The sequence below is a fragment of the Hipposideros armiger genome, unplaced genomic scaffold, assembly GCF_001890085.2.
Source record: "Hipposideros armiger isolate ML-2016 unplaced genomic scaffold, ASM189008v1 scaffold_331, whole genome shotgun sequence".
Taxonomy (NCBI): Eukaryota; Metazoa; Chordata; class Mammalia; order Chiroptera; family Hipposideridae; genus Hipposideros; species Hipposideros armiger.
The window spans coordinates 671,347-690,110 of record NW_017731681.1 but is presented as its reverse complement, the minus strand read 5'-3'; the positions used below and the strand labels follow the sequence as shown (position 1 = coordinate 690,110).

The window sequence follows — 18,764 nt, the reverse complement described above, 5'->3', positions numbered from 1 at the left end:
GCGGGTAATGGTTGGCATCAAAGTTTATGTATACAATAACTGTCTTGGCTGAAAGGGGTGCGTATTGCAAGGGGACAGAACGTTTCTTAAGCCACATTTGTGGGTTTGGTTTTTGACTTTTAAACAGGGAGCCCATGGCCAAGATTGATGAGGGAGTGGCAGCCTCAGTGAGTGGAGGTGCTGCCCGACTCCGACTTTTCTCCATGAAGAGGACAGTATCTCAGCAGTCATTTGATGCTGTCTCACTGGATAACAGTGGCCCTGAAGACCGGATTTCAGTAGACAGCGACGGCAGTGATAGCTTTGTGATGCTCTTGGAGTCTGGTAAGCGGAAGCAGAGCCAGACAGAGTTGCAGAAGTCCAAAAAGGGTTCTCTCTGCTGCCTGTTTCCACACTGGCAGGTTGCAGAAGGAGCTGACATTTTATAAAATAGACATTTTCTTAACCAAAACCAAAAAAAGAGAAATTTTAACAGATTCATGGCTCTAGCTTTATCCCCACATCTTCTAGGTTCCTGGTGAGTGCTTGACCTTTATCACAGAATGAGACTTGGACCAAAGGAGAGTGCCAGCCTTACAGCCATGCAGCTGTGGCAGTAGGATTAACCTTGTGGCTGGTGTCACAGGGGTGTGTGTGTGTTGTCTGCTTTTTTTTTTCCTAACTATTTTATTGTTGGAAAACAACTGGGAGCTTTTTGTCTATGATAAAACGAATAACTTTTAGGAATTAGGTCAATTACCACTGGAAGATACACTGGTTCTTTCAGCTTATTGAAATGGAAACTTTTTAAATTGTCCCTAAACAATGTCTAAATGAAAAGAAAATAGAGAATGTTGTGTTTCTTAAACTGGATGGTGTGTGCCCATGTTTGATTTGTTACTATTTTTAACTACTTATGGAAACTTTTGAATATATACAAAAGTAGAATAAAATAATGAACCCTCATATACCTAGTAACTAGCTTCAGATATTACAAACTCATGGCTATTCTTGTTTCATATATACTCCTGCCCACTTCCCTTCCTCCCATATTATTTTGAAGCAAATCCCAAACATCTCATTTCATCCATAAATATTTTCATTATGCATCTCTAGAAAGTACAAACTTTTAAAAACACATATGTAAAAATTTTATGTAAAAAACAAAATAAAATTTACCATCTGAACCATTTTTTAACTATATTTCAGTTGCCATTAAGTACATTTCAAATTATCGTGCATTCATCTCCAGAACTCTTTTTCATCTTAAAAAAAATGAAACTCTGTACTCATTAAACAATTACTCCTCATTCCCTCCTCCAGCCCCTGTCAACCACCTTTCTGTCTCTATGAATTTGTCCACTCTAGGTAACTCTTAGAAGTGGAAGCATACAGTAGTTGTCCTTTTGTGACTGGCTTATTTTATTTAACATAATGTCCTCAAGGTTCATTCACATTGTAGCATGTGTCAGAATTTTCTTCCTTTTTAAGATTGAATGATATTCTACTGTATGTTTATACCGCTTTTGTTTATCCATTTATCCATCCATGGACACTTGAGTTGCTTCCATTTATAGACTTAAAAATTTGACCAAACACCATTATCACACTTTTAAATATTAACAATAATTTTTTAAATTAATCAAATATCTGGTTAGTCTTCACATTTTCAGTTGTCTCATAAGTATCATAAATGTTTTGTTTTATTTTTACAGTTGTCATTGTTCTAAGAGATTGTATTCGAACAGAATTTTTTGACTTGCGAGCTCTTTTGTTGTCTTTCTTATGCAGAGCCTGGTCCAGACTCTCTCCCTCTAGGATCCCTTCCAAATATCTTGGACAGCGCTGGTGTTCAAGGGAGCCCTGTTGTGGATAGTTATGGCCAGGGCTCACCGGAGGCCAACAGTTCCTTCTCACCCAGTGGGGAAGACGTCAATTTTCACCCGGTCAGCTGCTCTCCTTTCTTCTCTGCAGAGGGTAGGCTCTAGGCTGGAAGTGTGGGACTCAGCTAAGAGAGTCTCCTTTTACAGGTCTCAGTTCTGGTTCTGAAGGTGAATGAGGTGTCTATGGGAATTGAGGTACGTGGCGAGGACCTGGCTGTGGCCCTGCAAGCAGAGGAACTGACCCTTCAGCAGCTGGGCACCATGGGACTCTGGCAGTTCTTGCATGGACCGTGCCCGGGTAAGGATGGTAGCCATTCCAGGAGAGCTGGTGGGATGTCCCTGGGGCAGCCAGAGCTTAATTTGCTCTTGTCACTGTGCTCCAGCGGCAGCTGCCCTTGTGCCATGTATTTGGCCCTTCTCTCCAGTAGCCATTAGGGGGAGGAAGAACTCCAGGAAAGCCTCCTCCTTGCAAGGAACCTCCCAGAGCTCTTTCTGGGGCTCTTTCAGTAGACTGTTCTCCATCGACATTTCCCACGTCCTCCTTAAGCTTCTACAGGAGGACAGTGGCCACACATTTGATTGTGTGGCTGCTAACATCAAACTACACCTGACCAGGGAGCTTCTGTTCTTCAGATTAAGGCCTCTGATGTGAATTTCATTTATATTTTGAAAGATGACAGGAAAAATCTGGGCTTGTGCTACATGCTTCACTTAAAAAAAATTATTTTTTAAAATATTGAGTAGATACTAGAGAATACTTAAAAAATATATGTAAGGTATAAAATAGTAACAACAATGAACCTATGTACCCACCGCCTAGTTTAATAAATAAATAGAACAGCATTATTAACTTTGCAGTCCCCTGGAGCCCCTCTTTTCCTGCCTCTCACCTGTCAAAGGGGATCACAAGATCCTGAATTTTGTGTTTATCATTTTCTTGCCTTACTTTACAATTCTTCCACATGTGTTTGTATCAATGTATTATTTAGCTTTATAGGTTTCTGAGTTTTTCTACACAGAATTATAGCTTGTATTCTTTTGTGATTTGCTTCTTCCATGTAACATGATATTCTTCAAATTCTTCTAGATTGTTGAGTTAGCGATAATTCATTCATTTTCACTAGTATATAATATTCTATGGTATAAACTACTTTTTGCTTTTTTAAAAACAGCTTTATTGAGGTATAATTTGCATACTATGAAATTCACTCATTGTAAATGTACAATTTGATAAATTTTAGTAAGTTTACAGTTATACAACCATCACCCTGAACTATCCCCTGTGCCCATTACTGTATTTTCTTCAGTCTATTCTGAACAGACATTTGGGGTTTCCAGTTCTTTTGCTATTTCAAATAGGGTTGCCTTGTATGTGTCTCCTAGTATGTATGTTGGAGAGTTTCTCCGGGGTTATATTCTTGAGATATAATTTCTAGCTCATTAGGGTAGGTATAGCTTTAATTGTACTAGGTAATTCCAATTTGTTTTCCAAAATGGTTGTACCAGCTTGCAGTTATGTAAGTATGTAAGTTCCATATCCTTGGCTACACCTGAGATTATTCTTTATGGAGCTTTGAGGAGATGAGCGTAGATCCTGCTTGGCTTTATCAGAGAGAGTTGGCTTTATATGAGAGGATGAAGACTTGAAGAAAGGAAGAGATATCCAAATGTAGCAGAGCTGAGGGTTCTGTGTTTTCAGAGCTTTCCCTTGGCCATTAGCAAGGCCAGCTTTTCATTGGTTCTTAACCTCCCCTCCTCCATGGGCATTAGGGCAGAGTAGCTAAGCGCACGGTTGCAGTCAGGCTGCCTGCGTTCAAATCCTGTCCTTGCTACTTACAAGTTGTGTAACTTTGGGTAAATGATCCTCTGTGCCTCCGTTCCTTCATCTCTAAGATGGGAATCAATAATACTTTTGACATAGGGTTGATATGAATACATATGAAATGTATGTAAAGTCCCTGGCTGTTAATTACTATGTTTTCCCTCTGTCTTCTCAAAGGTACAAACTTTCAGGAATCCTCAACTTTGAGGGCTGGCCACATCAAGCCAGCTGTGGGCCTTCGCTTTGAGGTGGGGCCTGGTGCAGCTGTTCATTCCCCGCTGGCCACCAAGAATGGCTTCCTGCATTTGTTGCTTCGAGGCTGTGACCTGGAGCTGCTCACTTCAGTGCTCAATGGCCTGGGTCCCTTCTTGGAGGATGAGGAGATTCCCATAGTGGTTCCCATGCAGATTGAGCTCCTGAACTCCAGGATCACCCTAAAGGTGAGAGGAACTTTTGGTTTTTACCCAAGACTTTGTCAGGCAAGGAATTCTGGCAGTGACAGCTGTTACCCTCTTGCCTTGTCCCCCTGTAAAGGGTTGTAAGGATCACGTGAGGAGATGGCATATTATCATTCTTTGTCAATGCTATTATTAGCACATACATACGAAAGGTCAGATAATTAAGTTCGGGAACTTCCCACCGTGCACTTACACGGTGGAAAGTTCTGAACTTAACTGTCCGACCTCGTATGTGTTGCTGTCAAAAAGTCCCAGGTCCAGGTCAGGAGATATTGTCTCTAGCCCTAACCTTGCCTTTGGCCTGTAGCATGACTATGTGCAATCCTATTAGTTTATCTGATCCTCAGTCTGACCATCTCTAGAATGGCAGAAACTCAGCTACGCCTCTCATACCTTACAAGAGTGTATGGATAAACAATGACATAACTGTGCTTCAAATTGATTGGTAGAAGTGTGGGTTGTTACCTCAATTGCTCTGAGCTGGTTGGGGACATCATGCGGTTTCCCTCCTCTTTCCTGTAGGACGATATACCTCCCATCTATCCGACGTCTCCAGGCCCTGTCCCCATTACTCTGGCCATGGAGCATGTTGTGCTGAAGCGAGATGATGATGGTGTATTCCACATAGGCGGTGAGTTGGGCCTGTCAGCCTCCTGACTTCTCTGCCTTTTCTATCCTGGAAAGGAATTGTCTGCATGTTGGCAACAGTTTGTCATTTAGAGCCTTTACTCTTTTTTCCAGCTTCTGCTCATGACAGACCATCAGCTGAAGTACCTGAAAGTGAGAAGGGACAGCTCCCAAAAGAACAGATGTTTTTTGTTCCCCCCGGGGAGGCGTTTGGAGAGCAGGTAAGGACCTAACTGCACAGTACCTTTCCTGTAAACCCTGCGGGGCTGTAATCACAGATGCTGATAAAACCCAGAGGGCTGGACAGGTCGCTTGTGCTGTGTACAGCTGGGTGGTGTGGGCTCCTATCACCCAGCAGCAGCCTCTAAAAATGCGAATAGAGGACACAAATCAGGAGCTGGAGTGAATGGTTGCTGATCACAGATTCTACCTGTTGCTGTCCTTGTAACTAATGAACTCTGAAGAGGGGTTAGGCTCTTGGAAAAGATCTAGTTGGGTTCTCTTGATCATTGATCAAACTTGTGGATTTTTCTGCTTGAATTCTACGTTGTTCCTTACTCAGTGTTTTTTTCTTTTCTTTTTTTTTTTTTTTGCAAAATGTGTTAGCTTATTCATTAACTGTGAATTACTTATCATTCCTCAGGTGAAGGAACTGCCTACCCTACAAAAGGAACTTATAGAAACTAAACAAGCATTGGCCAATGCCAACCAGGATAAAGAAAAACTTCTTCAGGAGATTAGGAAGTATAACCCCCTCTTTGAGCTCTGATAGCAGGAGCTCAGCCATCTGTGCCAAGGCGAGGAGGAGATCACCAGCAGTAGCACCACCTATGACAGAAGGCACCCTCCCGTGTTGATATGTTGGCTGAGAACACCGAGGGCCTGGGGAGTGCTCAGCTCACTCCTCGCAGTGTCCATTGTACTAGCTGTTCTGACTCGATGGAAGACAGGGCAAAGCAGGACCGTGTTCTCGGAAATTGGGGGCAGCTTTGTGCGTGGCTCAAGCATCATGTCTTGCCTGTGTAGAGCATTTTGGTCCTCTGTACATGAGATAGAGCCATTTAACCGCCTAGTTTCATGACAGAGACTTTTGTTTCCTCCACAACCTGTGTGAACAAGGGGAAGTACCTACCCTCCGTCACACACAGAGCCACCAAAGATTGTACATCCCAGAGCTTCCTGTAGCAGACCTGGAAAGTCCTTGGCCTGAGCTCTGGCCACGGTAGTAGAGTGGAAGAGGACATAGCCAGCAAGGTGGGAACCAGGAGAGGCACAAGAAGAAGAGAGATCGAGCAGGACCCTGCCTTTTTGGGAAAGGGAACCAAGCTCATATCATCTTGGCTGATGTTACAATCAGATCTTTCAGGGTTAAGCTTCCTTTCTGTTATGCTTTCATCATTGTGACGCTCTGGTAGAAAGTAAACATCAGTAGTGGCTCAGTTGTATCTTTCCTGTCTGTATCATAATTTATTTGAAATGTAAGTCAAGAAAAAAAAATACTCCCTCTGAGCTAAGTTGAAGGCATGACGTGGTAGCGACCAGTAAGGGGAGCTTGATTCTGAGCCCCTGCTTCCTGCCTAGAGTCCTCTCTCCCAAAGCTGCACCTCAGAGGTTATTTCCTCTGTCTCCCAGGGTCCCTGACACATCACTCCCAGCACTACGACTTCCCACCAGCATCTCAACCTGTTGCCTCTCCCCTGCCCCCCCTCATCACTGTGGCTTTTTTAAACCATGTGATTTTGACTTAAGTAAAAACAAACAAACAAAGAAACAAACAAAAAAACCCTTGCCACCCTGGCTGGGTTTTGCCTCTGTCCTATAAAAGAACAATTTCCCCCTTCTTTTTTTTCTAATTCTGTCCAATCAAGCTGTGTTGATTGGACAGAAGTTCATCAGCTAACTCACCTTGAATTGGGAAGAGGATAAACTAGTGATTTAGTGGGGTCAGGAAAGTCTTACTCACACCTGACTTATTGAAGGAAAGATAAATGGCTTCCTTTATAGGAAATCATGTCTGACTTGTATATTATAGTTTTTTGAGGATAAAAAGAAACGTGTTCATGAAGGGACAAAATCTAATTTGTTCAGACTTTTAAGGAACTTTTGTCAAGTTCTTCATTAAGGCAATTTAAAAAGCACCAGTTACTATGAGATTATGGGAATAGTTTGTGACACTTAGGAAACTACTTAGAGACTTAAGAAGAAACATCTTTCTGGAGAGAATGTTAACGGGAAGTTTCCTATTGGTTGGTGCTTGGTTTAACCTTATTTAAGATTTTTATAAATACCCTGAAAGTAGGATATAACAGTGCAATCAAATGTTACTACTTACAGGCATTGAAAGGTAAACCAGAAGAGACTTAAAAAAAGCAAAACTGCAGAAGGGCCACAAGCCGGACTGTGAACAGTAAGGAAAGTGACAGGTGAAGTTAGGTGTAGGTAAGTGTAAAGTAACGCACTTGTGGAAAAATCAGCCGCTCTGAAAACTTGGGAAAGAAACTCAAGAATTGCCGAGAGGGAGGAGGTGCCAGTGTGCTGCTGTGGCCCAAAGCCCAGCTGCATCATGAGGAAGGGCAGGGACAGCACAGAAGATGGGACCTCATAGTCAACCATGGTGATGTCTTCAATTGCCTGTGCACTCTGGCGACCTTATTTACAAAGTACGTGGTGAAGGGAGGAAAGGTTCAGAGAACAGCAAAAATGATCAGGGGTGAAGGTCCTTAGATGAGGACACACCTATAAAATATAGACTCCAGTTCTAGAAAGATGAAAGCTGAGGGTAGTGTTAAATTAAATATCCAGCCAAGAGGAAGGACATGATCACCAGGTCTTGAAATACTCGCTCTTGGGCTCTACCTCATTGTCTCAGGTTAAAGAAAGCACTTCTGGTAGCACATCGGAAACCTGCGGAGCTTGTTGTCCAAGAAGTGGTACTGGCAGAAACTCTGCATGGGTGCAGAAGGCTTAAGAGGAGTCCTTGTATGGTTTAGACTCCCAAGAGGAATTATAGATGAGGGCTATTTTGGGTGAAATACAACTGAGAGAGTAATTGCATCCCTCCACAAACTCCCCCTTAATGCTTTTTTCTTTTTATTTTTTAAAGATTTTATTGGGGAGTTGGGGGAGGGGAACGGCGTTGGGGAATCAGGGAAGGGGAACAGACAAGTTGCTGTCCTTTTGTTCTTCAGTCTAGTTGAGAACGCTGCTTCACTGGCCCATGTTGGTATTATCATTGTGCCCTTCCTGGGTAAGGCAGATCAGTTGCCGGCCACTGGACGGCCGCTCACCGCGGCCCTTGGCAGCTCACGCCAGCTGCCGGCCGCTCACAGTAACTTATGGCAGCCCACTGCAGCTCCCCTGTAGCCTATGCCCATGCCAGTGACTCATGGCAGCCCAGCTCCAGGTCTAGCTGTTGTTCACCATCTTAGCTGTAGAGGTGGCCTCACTGGCCTTAATGTGGGATCCGAACTGGGGCCCTGCTGCTCAGAGCTGGCGTCCCAAGCCAACTCTCTTAACCAACGTGCCACTTGGCCACCCCCTTAATGCTTTTTTGAAAGGCAGAATGGTGAACGAAGTAGATCATGGGTTGTCTCAAGTATGGCATTTCTAATATTTTCGGAAGGGGAGGAGGGAGACCCAGTAGCTGGAAATTGGAATTATTCAATCTTAGGCTCACCTGAATTTGTTTAAAATCACACTGATTTTCTTCCCTCCTTCTCCGTGACCCACCATATCCCACTGGCATCCCTCCATGCAAAGAACATGTCTAATAGGCGTTGCCTGGTTCACCTTCACTTTAAGCTTGTGCCTGGTAGGAGGCAATAGAAACACATCTGGGAAACACCAAGGATAAACTGTAAGGGCCAGAACTCAGTAGGTTTCTGGGCTCTCTGGAGCTTCTTCCATGTGACAAATGGAGCCCTCGAATTTCAGACTTCCATTATCTGGCAGCGTTGGCCATTGCGTCTTGAAATCCATCCTCAGGAAATGTAGTAGAGTCATTGTCCCATGGAATTTTAGTAAAAATCATCTTGTGTAATAACATCATACTTCTATTCAAGGGGGGATGAAGATTTTTTTTTTTCATAATGAAGAAATGTGAACTGGTTGGTCCTCAGGATAAACGTGAAGGAAAAAATAATGTCAGCTCCTTTGGCCTGCTTAGGATTTCTGCCTCAGAGCTGTATGACTCGTTCACTCTGTGAACAAGAAATAACAATACCTCAAGAAAACGCCTGGAGTCATAGCATCACTATCCCTCGGAGACTTCAGCCACTGCACATGGTCATTTCAGCTGTGAAACATTTACAACTACATCATCTGTGATTGTCCAGATTTCTTGTTTACATGGGTGTACTGGAGATACACTTTAATGCATATGGACTGGTTTACATCTCTCTTAGCTGAGCTGTGGGGATGGTTATCAATATCAAATTGTTTTTAACTCACTGGAATAATTAACCTAGTTTCTTTGACTTACGACAGAAAGCGTGGGCTCTATTCTTGTGATGGCTGCTTTTTTGCTGTGCATTTATCTGACCCTGATTTTGCCATGGGCCTCAACCTTTATGTACCTTTCATCATGGTTCTAGAAGGAATGGTTCCCGTGTATGGAATATACAAGGGGTGAATACCACCTCTCAGATACCCCATAACTTAAGTGCTTCCATGTAACCCATTTACATTCGATTTCCCTTAGGCTAGTTCAGGAGGGTAGTGGGAAAAGAAGGTAGTTGAAGTATTGCTATAGTGATATGGGAACTTTCCATTCCAAACCTTTACACTAAGCGTTTGTTTTTCTCCCTTAATACTTGCCTAAACTTCTAAAATCAGTTTTGGAAACAACTGAACATTGCTGTACAAGCTAGTAGGATGACACCTGGTTATGTGAGAACTGCAAAGGCTGTGTCATTGCTTTGTGATTTACCACGGTCATTATTAAGTGTCCAAGAGATTCTGGTGGGAAGCGCCATCCTCTCACCTAGATCTATGGCTCCCCCACCTTCTGCTAGAATAGGAATATTCCCGTCACCTCTGGGTAGGTATGGACAGTAGTTATTGTTTAATGAGGATTATTTTCCCCACGTCTGACAACTGACACAAGGTGGAACACTCTTGGATAATCGTAAACTGTGAGGCTTTGCTAAATGGCCAGACGGATGTGAACTTTCTCCCTCGTTACTTGTAAGTTTTAGCCTTACCCAATATCACAAATTGCAATAGGTATAGTTCCTATAACCGTTAAAAAAATTCCTGTTTGACCTGAGAGAGCATCTATTTTTTGGGTTTTCCCCCCACTGTATTAGTTTTGGGTCAAGATTTAGCCTGAATCTTAACAGCATTTCTTTGTGGAATGCCCCACTAAAGTGCTGCTCCACTGGCTAAGTGCATATTTAAAGCCATGAGTTTTAACTTAAGATACTACATGTCAGATTTGCCCAACTTTGAGTCCAAGCTGTTTCCCTGCCTCAGGGTGCTAAACAGAATTGGAATCTACTAAGACTTGCTCAGGAAAGCTTCAAAAGAGAACAGCTTCAAAATCCTTCCACTGAATGAGAGAGATGAAAGAATTCTTGGGGATTGCCAATTAATACTGTAGCCTTATTACTGCTAATCACTGTCAATAAAAGGTCACTTCATTCCCCTCTATTTGAGGAAAACAACAAGAATGTATCTGATGAACTGGAATACTGGTCAGTATTGGGAAATTTTAATGTTGCAATATCTAATCAAACCTTGAGTGTACTGGTTCTGTGAACCACCTGAAAAAAGCAAATTAAACTTATCAAACAGTATTGACTGTGATGTATCTGTTTATAGGACTCTGAAATATATGGGCTTTTACATTGTTTCTCAGTGCTTTAAGTACATTTATGAGAGAAAATTTGAATGGCTCTAGTAGAAAATGGGAAGGGCTCAAATTTTCACAAAAAACCCAAGACCAGTTTTACTCTGACACCAGAAAAAAAAAAGAATGATGAATTCCCCCCACCCCCATTCCAGTTAGACAGAAAATGAATACACATATGACAAGTTAGAAAACAATTTAATGATCATTCACCAAAATCCACAGGAGAATTGTAAATGTTTACAGGGACAAACTGTTCCACTCCTGTTATCACCATGTCCTTCATGTTAAGAGTATCACAAGTGAAGAGGTTCTGGTTGTTTCATCTACTTAAAACCAGATGTAAGAAACACCCTAAGTAATAGCAACTTCAGTGTGAAACTGTCAGAGACTTCAATGTGAAACTGTCCAAGTTCTCTCGGAAAGGGTTTCTCTCTGAAAGCAGCTCCCTGTCCGGAAGATGCTTAAGGCCCATGGACCTTTCTTCTTCCGACTAAATTAAATGCCTCAGAATGCCCTAAGAGGTCCCCATATTTAGTCCAGGTGAATATGAAACAGGCTGTGTGCCTTGTAGGTGTGATGAATAGCAGAGTTTTGAAAGAGACATTAAAACCATCATGGAATCCTGGGAGGACTCAGTACAGAAAGTCATGCAGCCTGAAGTCTGCAACCAGCACTTCCTTCAGCACCAGGTCTTCAAGCTTTGGTCTAGAAGATGATTTTTTTGTGCTTTGAGCTGGGTATCTGCCCCTTGGACTTTAATCTCCGAACAGCCTCCCTCATGTGTTTGGGTTGTAATGGTGGCATTTCTCCCCACTTCTCACACACATCCAGGGCTAAACAGGGCAAGGAGAAATTTTTATTATCACACCAGAGGTTATTAATCAACTGTAATTCTCATTAACTTCTTAAGCTTGCTAAGGAAATAAATCAAGACATTTCTCCTTCTTAAGAGAATGCTATGAAATGTATCATGTTAGCTTTAGTATAATATCCCATATCAGGCTTTATCATAGGCAACAGTTGAAAACATACCTTCTGCTTTAAAAAAAAACATTTCACCAGCAAGAGATTAGCAGCCAGGCTGTTTACCTGATGGACGGCAGGGGGCGGGGGGTGCAGTTCCCAGGGGTCAAATATTCAGGGATAACTCCTCACCATACCAATGATTTCTTGTGTCTTTACTTTTGGCAGCAGAAAGGAGCAAAGTCCATTGGAGAAAAATACAAAGTCTGCTTCCATCACCCTGGGCGGAGGACAGGAATCAGGAGGGGAGATTTTCTAGATGCTTCCAGTATGGAAACTTTCAAGGAATAATGGTCATGTTCTGAATACAACGCTCCCCCTTGGTCAACCTCTAGTGTAAATGGAAACTCCCACAGATTCCTTATTAAGTCCCTCAATGTAGATATTCTTGAAAATAAGACCGTCACAGGTTCAATCCAGTATTTATACCAACACCACTCACCTTCTTCTACTACTTCCCCGACGAAAACCTTGGAAATACCAGACATAGCAATCACCACATTCTGAGACACAGAGGTGCCCGTGATGGACTGGATCAGCTTGAAAGAAGGACAAAGACTGTGATTAAGGTGTAAAGGACTGGCTTATAAACAGTACCCATAAGAGCTCTGACTGAAAAAGTGCTTACTAAAGGCTGGATGCTGAAACTGAGGCTATTAAAACAAGGATTCAGGTGTATAATGACCTGTTTGTCCAGACCCTATCCCTGGAATATAAAACTGCAAATGGTCAGATTATTGATGGGCATGTTATTTTTATTTTCCCGCCTAAATGATCCACCAACTTCCAAATGCCAATGGACATAACCTTTGAGTCTACTTCAGTTCTCAGAGCTGATGGAAATGAAGTGTGATAGTCCATCCTTACCCTTTTAATGGCTGCTTTAGGGAAAGCTGACCGGCGATACATTTCGTAACGGTTCAGCTGCTCCTCAGAAAAGGAAGAAACCAGGATTCTAGACAAAGATTCAGGGAATTAAGTTCACTTATAAGAAAGAATGCTTAAGATACATTATTACGCCAATAAAATCAAGTCTCGGACAATTGGAATTTTCAAGGGGTCAAAAGTATTAAGGCTTAGTGCTCATGAGGAATGAAGATAAAGTATTTCTACTCTTAAGGAACTTGAGAATAAGTGAAGCATAGCTTCCTTTCTTACTTCATTAAGAACAAAAACCTAACAATGTTGGGTCACTGTATCATACTATATAGATTGTGTTTTCAGCATTAGGCTCTCCCCATAACGCTACCTTACCATACTTCACATTATGGTAAAAATTTAATATATAAATTTATATTCAAACCAATAGTTTTCAACATTAATAGGTTAAAGGGGAAATATTTATAAAACATATGGAAAAGGGTTAATTCTATAGTAATTCTTTCAAATAAATAAAAAGATGGCCATACCAATTTTAGAAAATGAGCAAAGGACACAAACAGAAAATTAACAAAGATACCAATGGCTAATAAATATAGAGGGGAAAAAAATTAACCTTCACTATTAAAGAAATTGAAATGACACAGTAAAACAAGATTAACATTTTTCATAAGCCAGATAGACAAGTATTAAAAAGAATGGTACTAATGAAAATGGGAAGACAGAAACTCATACATGCTTGTAAGAGTGTGAAATGGAACAACCTTTTTGGAGAAGCATTTAGAAATATGTTTGAAAATATTCATACTATGTGACTAGCAATTACGCTTCCAGGTTATTTTAGGAAGCAAATGGACAGGTATGCAGAAATGTGCTCAAAGATACTTATCATAATGTTGTCAAAACATGAGAACAGCTGTAGGGATTGGTTAAATTATGGTTTATCCACATAATGGAATCCAATGCAGCCATTAAAAATGATGATTTATGGGAATATTTACTGACATGAAAATATTTAGCAGTATATACCAAACATTTTAAAAACTATGAAAAGGTATATACTGAAAAATATACCCTGGATAAACTCTGGGTGGTGGGATTACGGGTAACTATTTTTTCTATTTTTCTGTATTTCCTGAATTATTTACAATCAGCCATACTACTTTTATAATCAGAAAGCATAATGAAGCTATTTCCATTTTGAAGAAAATTATAACCTAGATATATAATTATTGACATGAAACACATTCACCATATATAATGTGAAAAAAAGGTTATAAACAGTATTTAACATCTTTGAAAACTTTAATTTAGAGAATATATATATATATATATATATATATATATATATATATATACACACATATATATATATAAATATTTGGAGAATATACATTAAAATATCAACAGTGTTGAGGGCTGGCCGAGTGGCACGATGGTTAAAAGCTGGCTTGGGATGCCAGAGGGCCCCGGTTCAGATCCCACATGTGAGGGCCAGTGACACTGCCCTCTATAGCTAAGATGCTGAACAACAGCTCAACCTGGAGCTGGGGCTGCCATGAGTCGCCGCAGACGGCGTAGGCTGCAGCCCCTGCTGCAGTGGGTTGCCATGGGCTACCGTGTGTAGCCAGCAGCCAGCGTGAGCGGCCAGCAGCCAGCGTGAGCGGCTGTCCAGAAGCCGGCGAATGATCTGCCTCGCCCGGGATGGTGCCAACTTGGGCCAGTGAAGCAACGTCCTCCACAACTAGACTGAAGAACAAAAAGGACAGCAACTTGTCTGTTCCCCTTCCCCTAATTCCCCAATAAAAATCTTTAAAAAAAAAAAATCAAGTGTTTATCTTGGTGGTAAGGTGATATTTTATTCTTATACTTTCTATGATATAATGATGTATTAATTGCTTTATTTTCTTTTGAATTAAAAAAAAAAATTAAAGACCAAGAAAAATGTATTTGTGTGGTCCCGTTAGAGCCTTGCAATGGGGAAAGGTCAGAAAGTGACTTACTGCATCTTTTGAATCTCATCTTCATCCACTTTCTGCTTCTTCTCTTTCTTTTCTTTGGTATCGATTTTCAGTTTTTTGGCTGCAGGAGTAAGTAATGATGAGTCTTCCCTTTCAACTGCTGTTAAATCTGAGATGTCTTGACTCTTGAGCTGAGAAGATGAAAGAAACACTATTATATATTTGGCCTACTTTCCAGACGTGGGCAGGGTAAGAAGACATCATTCTCGTTACAACACAAATCCATTTACTCAGTAGTTTTTTGGTTCCAGGCACTGGTTGCAACATCAGGTGCAAGATACACAATCTCTCCTAAAGTAGTTTATAGCCCAGCTGTGGAAAGAAAACCAGCTAAATAATCCAGTTTTCCAGGTTAGCTATGATCACAGCTCCAATATCTGTTTATATGGGCAATAAGATGCCAAGGATCATGAAAGCCTCTCTCCCCCTAAGCCCATTCTTAGAGAGGGTGTCAGAAACGTCCTCTCCATCCAGCCAGCTTGTTTGTCCTGAATCTATAGATCTCTGTACTGGTGATGATTCCATGTAGAAAGAATATTAAAAAGGCCTCTTATCAACAAAACAGTGTTTCTTGGCTTTGCTTTCTCCCACCCCCTTAATCTACAACCAATGGATTTCATGTAACCTTCCTCCTTTGATTCTAATGTATAAAATGAGTTGCAAAATGGTCCTTTTTTTGGAGCATTTTCTCAATCTGTTGCGATTTTTGTTTCCCGGCAATTGTCGTCGTCAGCTTGGCTCAGATAAACTCTTATAAATTTAAACAAACAAAGAAACAAAAAACAGGGTTTCTTTGAATTTGGAACATTTAAGTGAGCTTCTTCCACATGTAATACCCTCTTCTTCCCACTTTTTATTTCTATTGTATCATGCAAATATTTACTAGACCGAAAACTTTTTGAAAATAGGTTTCTCTCTATCTCTCCCCACTAAAGCATTTAACATAGTTTTACTCATGCTAGATGTTTAACATCTGTTGAATAACGAAAAGATCAAAATCCAAACTTCATCCCCTCCAACTTAATATAGAATCTAAGGATACAACAAACCAATATTAAGTTCTCATTAACCTTTGTTTTCCATAAAGGGGAACTCACATTTAAACTCATAAAGGAATATGAGGGGTAGGTGAAAGTGAGGGTAGTTTATCTTTAGCAACCTTTTCAATTTCTTCTCTAGTTATCCATTTATACCAGTTTTCTAACCTCTTTGTGCTTTGTTAATTTATATTTTCCTTAAAAATAAGCCATTTTTCTTAGATTTTCAAATTTATTGGGCCTAAACTTGAACATTAAATTTTTTATAACTTTAAAGATCTCCATCTCTGTGTGTATAGCCCTTTCTTATTTCATAATGTGCATTTACATTTCAAATAGCTAGGTATTTATCATTTCTTATGTGTTACAAGCTTTAATTCATTAATATTCTTAATTTTCTAAGAATTTTCTAATTCAATATAATTAATTTTCTTCTTATTAACTCCTTGTTCCCACAGTCTTCTGGTTTATTTTGTTCTTTTCCTGGTTTCTTGAGTTGGGTGCTTATTTTCAATCTCTCCTGCTTGTTAATACTATGTAAGGCTATGAGTTTTTCTTTAAATAAGGTTTTGGTCAAACCCCATAGGATTTGATGTAGTCTTCTCTGTTAATTTCTTTAATATATGGGTTATTTAGAAAACAGTTTAAAATGTCCAGGTGCTAGTTTTTTTGGGAGGAGTGGGGGTAGGAAGTTTTTTGTCATTCATTTTGTTTATTGCACAGGATGTGGCCTGTTATGATTTCTATTTTTAAGAATTTATGTTTTTCTTTGTGGTCTGGTATATGATCAATTTTTAAAAGTGTTTCAGAAGCATCAAAAAAAGAATGTTATCTTCTGTTGGGTGCAAATTTCTGTATGTAGTGAGTTCTCTATTGGACTAAGCTAATTATTATTCAAATCCTTTTTGTCCTTGAGATCTGTTTTAAAGGTTCCTGCTAAAAGAGTTTGGTCACATTGTTCTCTTTTTCTAAAAGTTCTCACTTTACATATTTTGATGCAACTTTATGCTCTGAAAGGCTGTTTCCATCTAATCCAACATCCTTCCCCATGACCTCTTGAAGTCCCTTACTTACGGCTCTAAGATCCCAAGATTCTATCTCCACTAATGGGGCCTTGAGAACGCTGACATTCTGGTCTCCTGACTGATGCTCTGCTAGGTAACGCTGCTGAGCTTCTGGGTGGCACAATTGATGGGTTTTGTGTGTTTATGCTTTAGAGACCTTTGGACGTTAGCACCCAGGTAAATGTCCCAAAAGGGTAACAGAGTGAAAGCAGTAACTCTCAAAATCTCTCTTTAATGACTCAGCAGCTTATAATAACAAAGTTATGTTTAAGCAACATCTAATAAAAACCATATTGCGGTGGAAGGGATACTAGGAATCCTGGGTTCTAGCTCTTGCACCCTCTCAATGTGAATTTGGATCCCAATTTCCTCACCAGTAGCACCAGGGGGCTATTTAAAATTCCCTTGGAAGTAGCTTTAATAGCTATGGGCAGGGATTAAAAACATTAACCCAGTGCTTGGGTCTCTGGAACCGAACCAACACTATAGTTTTGTCTCCTTCCATCCACCAGCCTTAGCGATTGCAGATCTAGAGGGAGTCCTGGTGAGTTCGAATTAGCTTGGGAGGAATCAACCAAAAAGGTGGCCGAGCAGCCAGTAACACAGTCTCGGAGTACTCCTCCGGCGTCATCAACTCCTCTCTCCCTACCTCTCCTTCCTCAGCCGCAGCTTCTTTCAAGTCTCCATCTCCGTCCCCGTCAGTTTCTTCCGGGATTCCGTCCGTGTCAGTAGCCCCGGGACCCCCAGGAGCAGCGGCCGTCTCATTGGACTCCCCTGTCTCTCCACCTTTCTCCGTGGGCGACTCGCAGGCATTATCCATCGCCTCCAGAATAAGGGAGAAGAGATCGCGGTGCTGGAACTCTCAGAAGCTCGGGACCGCGCGCGGTACAGCAGTCCCGGAGCTTACTTCCTGTCGTCGCGCTGCCATGACATCACTCCTACCGCTCCTCGGAGGGTCATTTTGAGGCGTTCCTGGAGGACCCCGGGGCTCCGTTTTAATTCTGATTTGATGGCGGTGGGGAGAGGGAAAATTGAGGGTATGGAGTTTAGTTTGTGGATCATCCATCCTGGGAAACCAGCCTTTTTAAAATAAGTGCTGTGTTGTTTATCGAAGGATTTCTTTTTCCTTCCCGCCTTTCTAAAAATGCAATGTCAGTTAACTCCTTCCTTAATCCGCTTTCTTCAGAATCAAGTTTGGGGACGGCAGAAAACTCAATTCCGTAGTACGCGCGTGTCGTGGCACGCGGCTACCAGGTAAACCTTCAGGCAGAGACTGCGGACCTGTGTTTATATACTGAATTGCCAACATTTCTCTTCTGTTCCTCAAGCATCTTAAAAAAAAAGTCATGCAGTTTGAACCGAATTTATCCAATCCATTTATTCACTCCATAACTACTTTGAGAGCCTACTTCGAGCCAGAAACAGTGTTCACCAGAAACAAAAGACATAGTTTATACCCAGTAAAATGGTTTTTCCAATTCACCAGTACTTAAAGGTCAGGGTCTGTTTCACAAACCTGACTTTTCATGTCGATTTGGTTAATACTATAAAAAGTAAGAGGAAACAAATTCTACCGGGAGGGAGAGTCTTTCCTTTGACTTTCACTTTAGGAGCCATTTCAGCGATTGGGAGCATGAAGTGGGGATGTTTCTATTTTAAAATTTTCCTCTCCCCTCATTGAGGTACGGGGCATTTAATTCACCTGTGTGTCACTAGGTCCCCACACTCATTACACATTTAATTTATGCATGCTGAAAGAATGGACTAGGAAATGTAGGTGCGCGTTACCCTATTTCTCTCTTTGTTTCTATACTGCCTGGACGAATTACCGTATTTCCTGTCCTGTGGGCTCCCAAACCTTTGGGGAAGGAGCGCAGTTCGGGAAGCGCACACAGGTGGGCCCTGTTTGTTCCCTTCCCCCTGTACACCGGATGCCCACATGGCGCTTTTCTCTTGTTCCTGGAGGCCTACCTCGGCACAGCCAAGTCCACTTGGTGCAGACCACTGCCACCTGCGCTGACCGCCGAGCCCCGCCCAGCTAGGTGGGTGAGGGGGCGGGGCGCGGGGGCGCGGTGACGCGTGACGCCGGATCCCGGAAGTGACGCGCTCGTGGGGGGGGG

The 18,764-nt window shown here is 41.5% G+C and overlaps 2 protein-coding genes across 8 annotated transcripts in view; one reads left to right on the top strand and one right to left on the bottom strand.

Moving 5' to 3' along the window:
- BLTP3A (bridge-like lipid transfer protein family member 3A) overlaps positions 1–6,214 on the top strand; it is a 57,492-nt gene extending 51,278 nt beyond the window's left edge. For 3 of the 4 annotated variants that reach the window (XM_019660929.1, XM_019660928.1, XM_019660927.1), the window contains 7 exons: positions 128–324; positions 1,771–1,925; positions 2,010–2,160; positions 3,862–4,124; positions 4,665–4,773; positions 4,884–4,990; positions 5,413–6,214. In XM_019660929.1, the coding sequence (XP_019516474.1) occupies positions 128–324; positions 1,771–1,925; positions 2,010–2,160; positions 3,862–4,124; positions 4,665–4,773; positions 4,884–4,990; positions 5,413–5,538 (1,108 nt within the window). In that variant the 3' untranslated portion in view covers positions 5,539–6,214. The remainder of the gene's footprint in view (positions 1–127; positions 325–1,770; positions 1,926–2,009; positions 2,161–3,861; positions 4,125–4,664; positions 4,774–4,883; positions 4,991–5,412) is intronic. The other variant, XM_019660930.1, reaches the window with a different exon arrangement.
- A 4,582-nt stretch (positions 6,215–10,796) lies between these two features.
- On the bottom strand, positions 10,797–18,714 carry TAF11 (TATA-box binding protein associated factor 11). 4 transcript variants are annotated; one of them, XR_002126056.1, is made up of 7 exons: positions 18,616–18,714; positions 17,294–17,645; positions 14,526–14,674; positions 12,511–12,598; positions 12,086–12,182; positions 11,710–11,863; positions 11,361–11,453 (listed from the first exon to the last, which is right to left on the bottom strand). XR_002126056.1 is itself a non-coding variant. In XM_019660938.1 (6 exons), the coding sequence occupies exons 2-6, from the start codon at positions 17,462–17,464 to the stop codon at positions 11,326–11,328; spliced, it is 633 nt and encodes a 210-aa protein (XP_019516483.1). In that variant the 5' UTR covers positions 17,465–17,645; positions 18,616–18,713; the 3' UTR covers positions 10,797–11,325. The 4 variants fall into 4 exon arrangements, 2 of the variants coding, with proteins under 2 accessions (XP_019516483.1, XP_019516484.1); XR_002126057.1 differs by having other exon boundaries at positions 11,367–11,453; positions 11,776–11,863; XM_019660938.1 differs by lacking the exon at positions 11,710–11,863 and having other exon boundaries at positions 10,797–11,453; positions 18,616–18,713.
- Between the last annotated feature and the right edge of the window lie 50 nt (positions 18,715–18,764).

Excerpts from the sequence above, each read along its gene's own strand:
- TAF11 (XM_019660938.1), bottom strand. The coding sequence starts at position 17,464 with ATGGATAATGCCTGCGAGTCGCCCACGGAGAAAGGTGGAGAGACAGGG. Across the intron at positions 12,599-14,525 it reads GATGAGATTCAAAAGATGCA|AATCCTGGTTTCTTCCTTTT; the intron begins GTAAGTCACTTT and ends ATCTTTGTCTAG. Across the intron at positions 11,454-12,085 it reads CGGGGAAGTAGTAGAAGAAG|CCCTGGATGTGTGTGAGAAG; the intron begins GTGAGTGGTGTT and ends TGCCCTGTTTAG.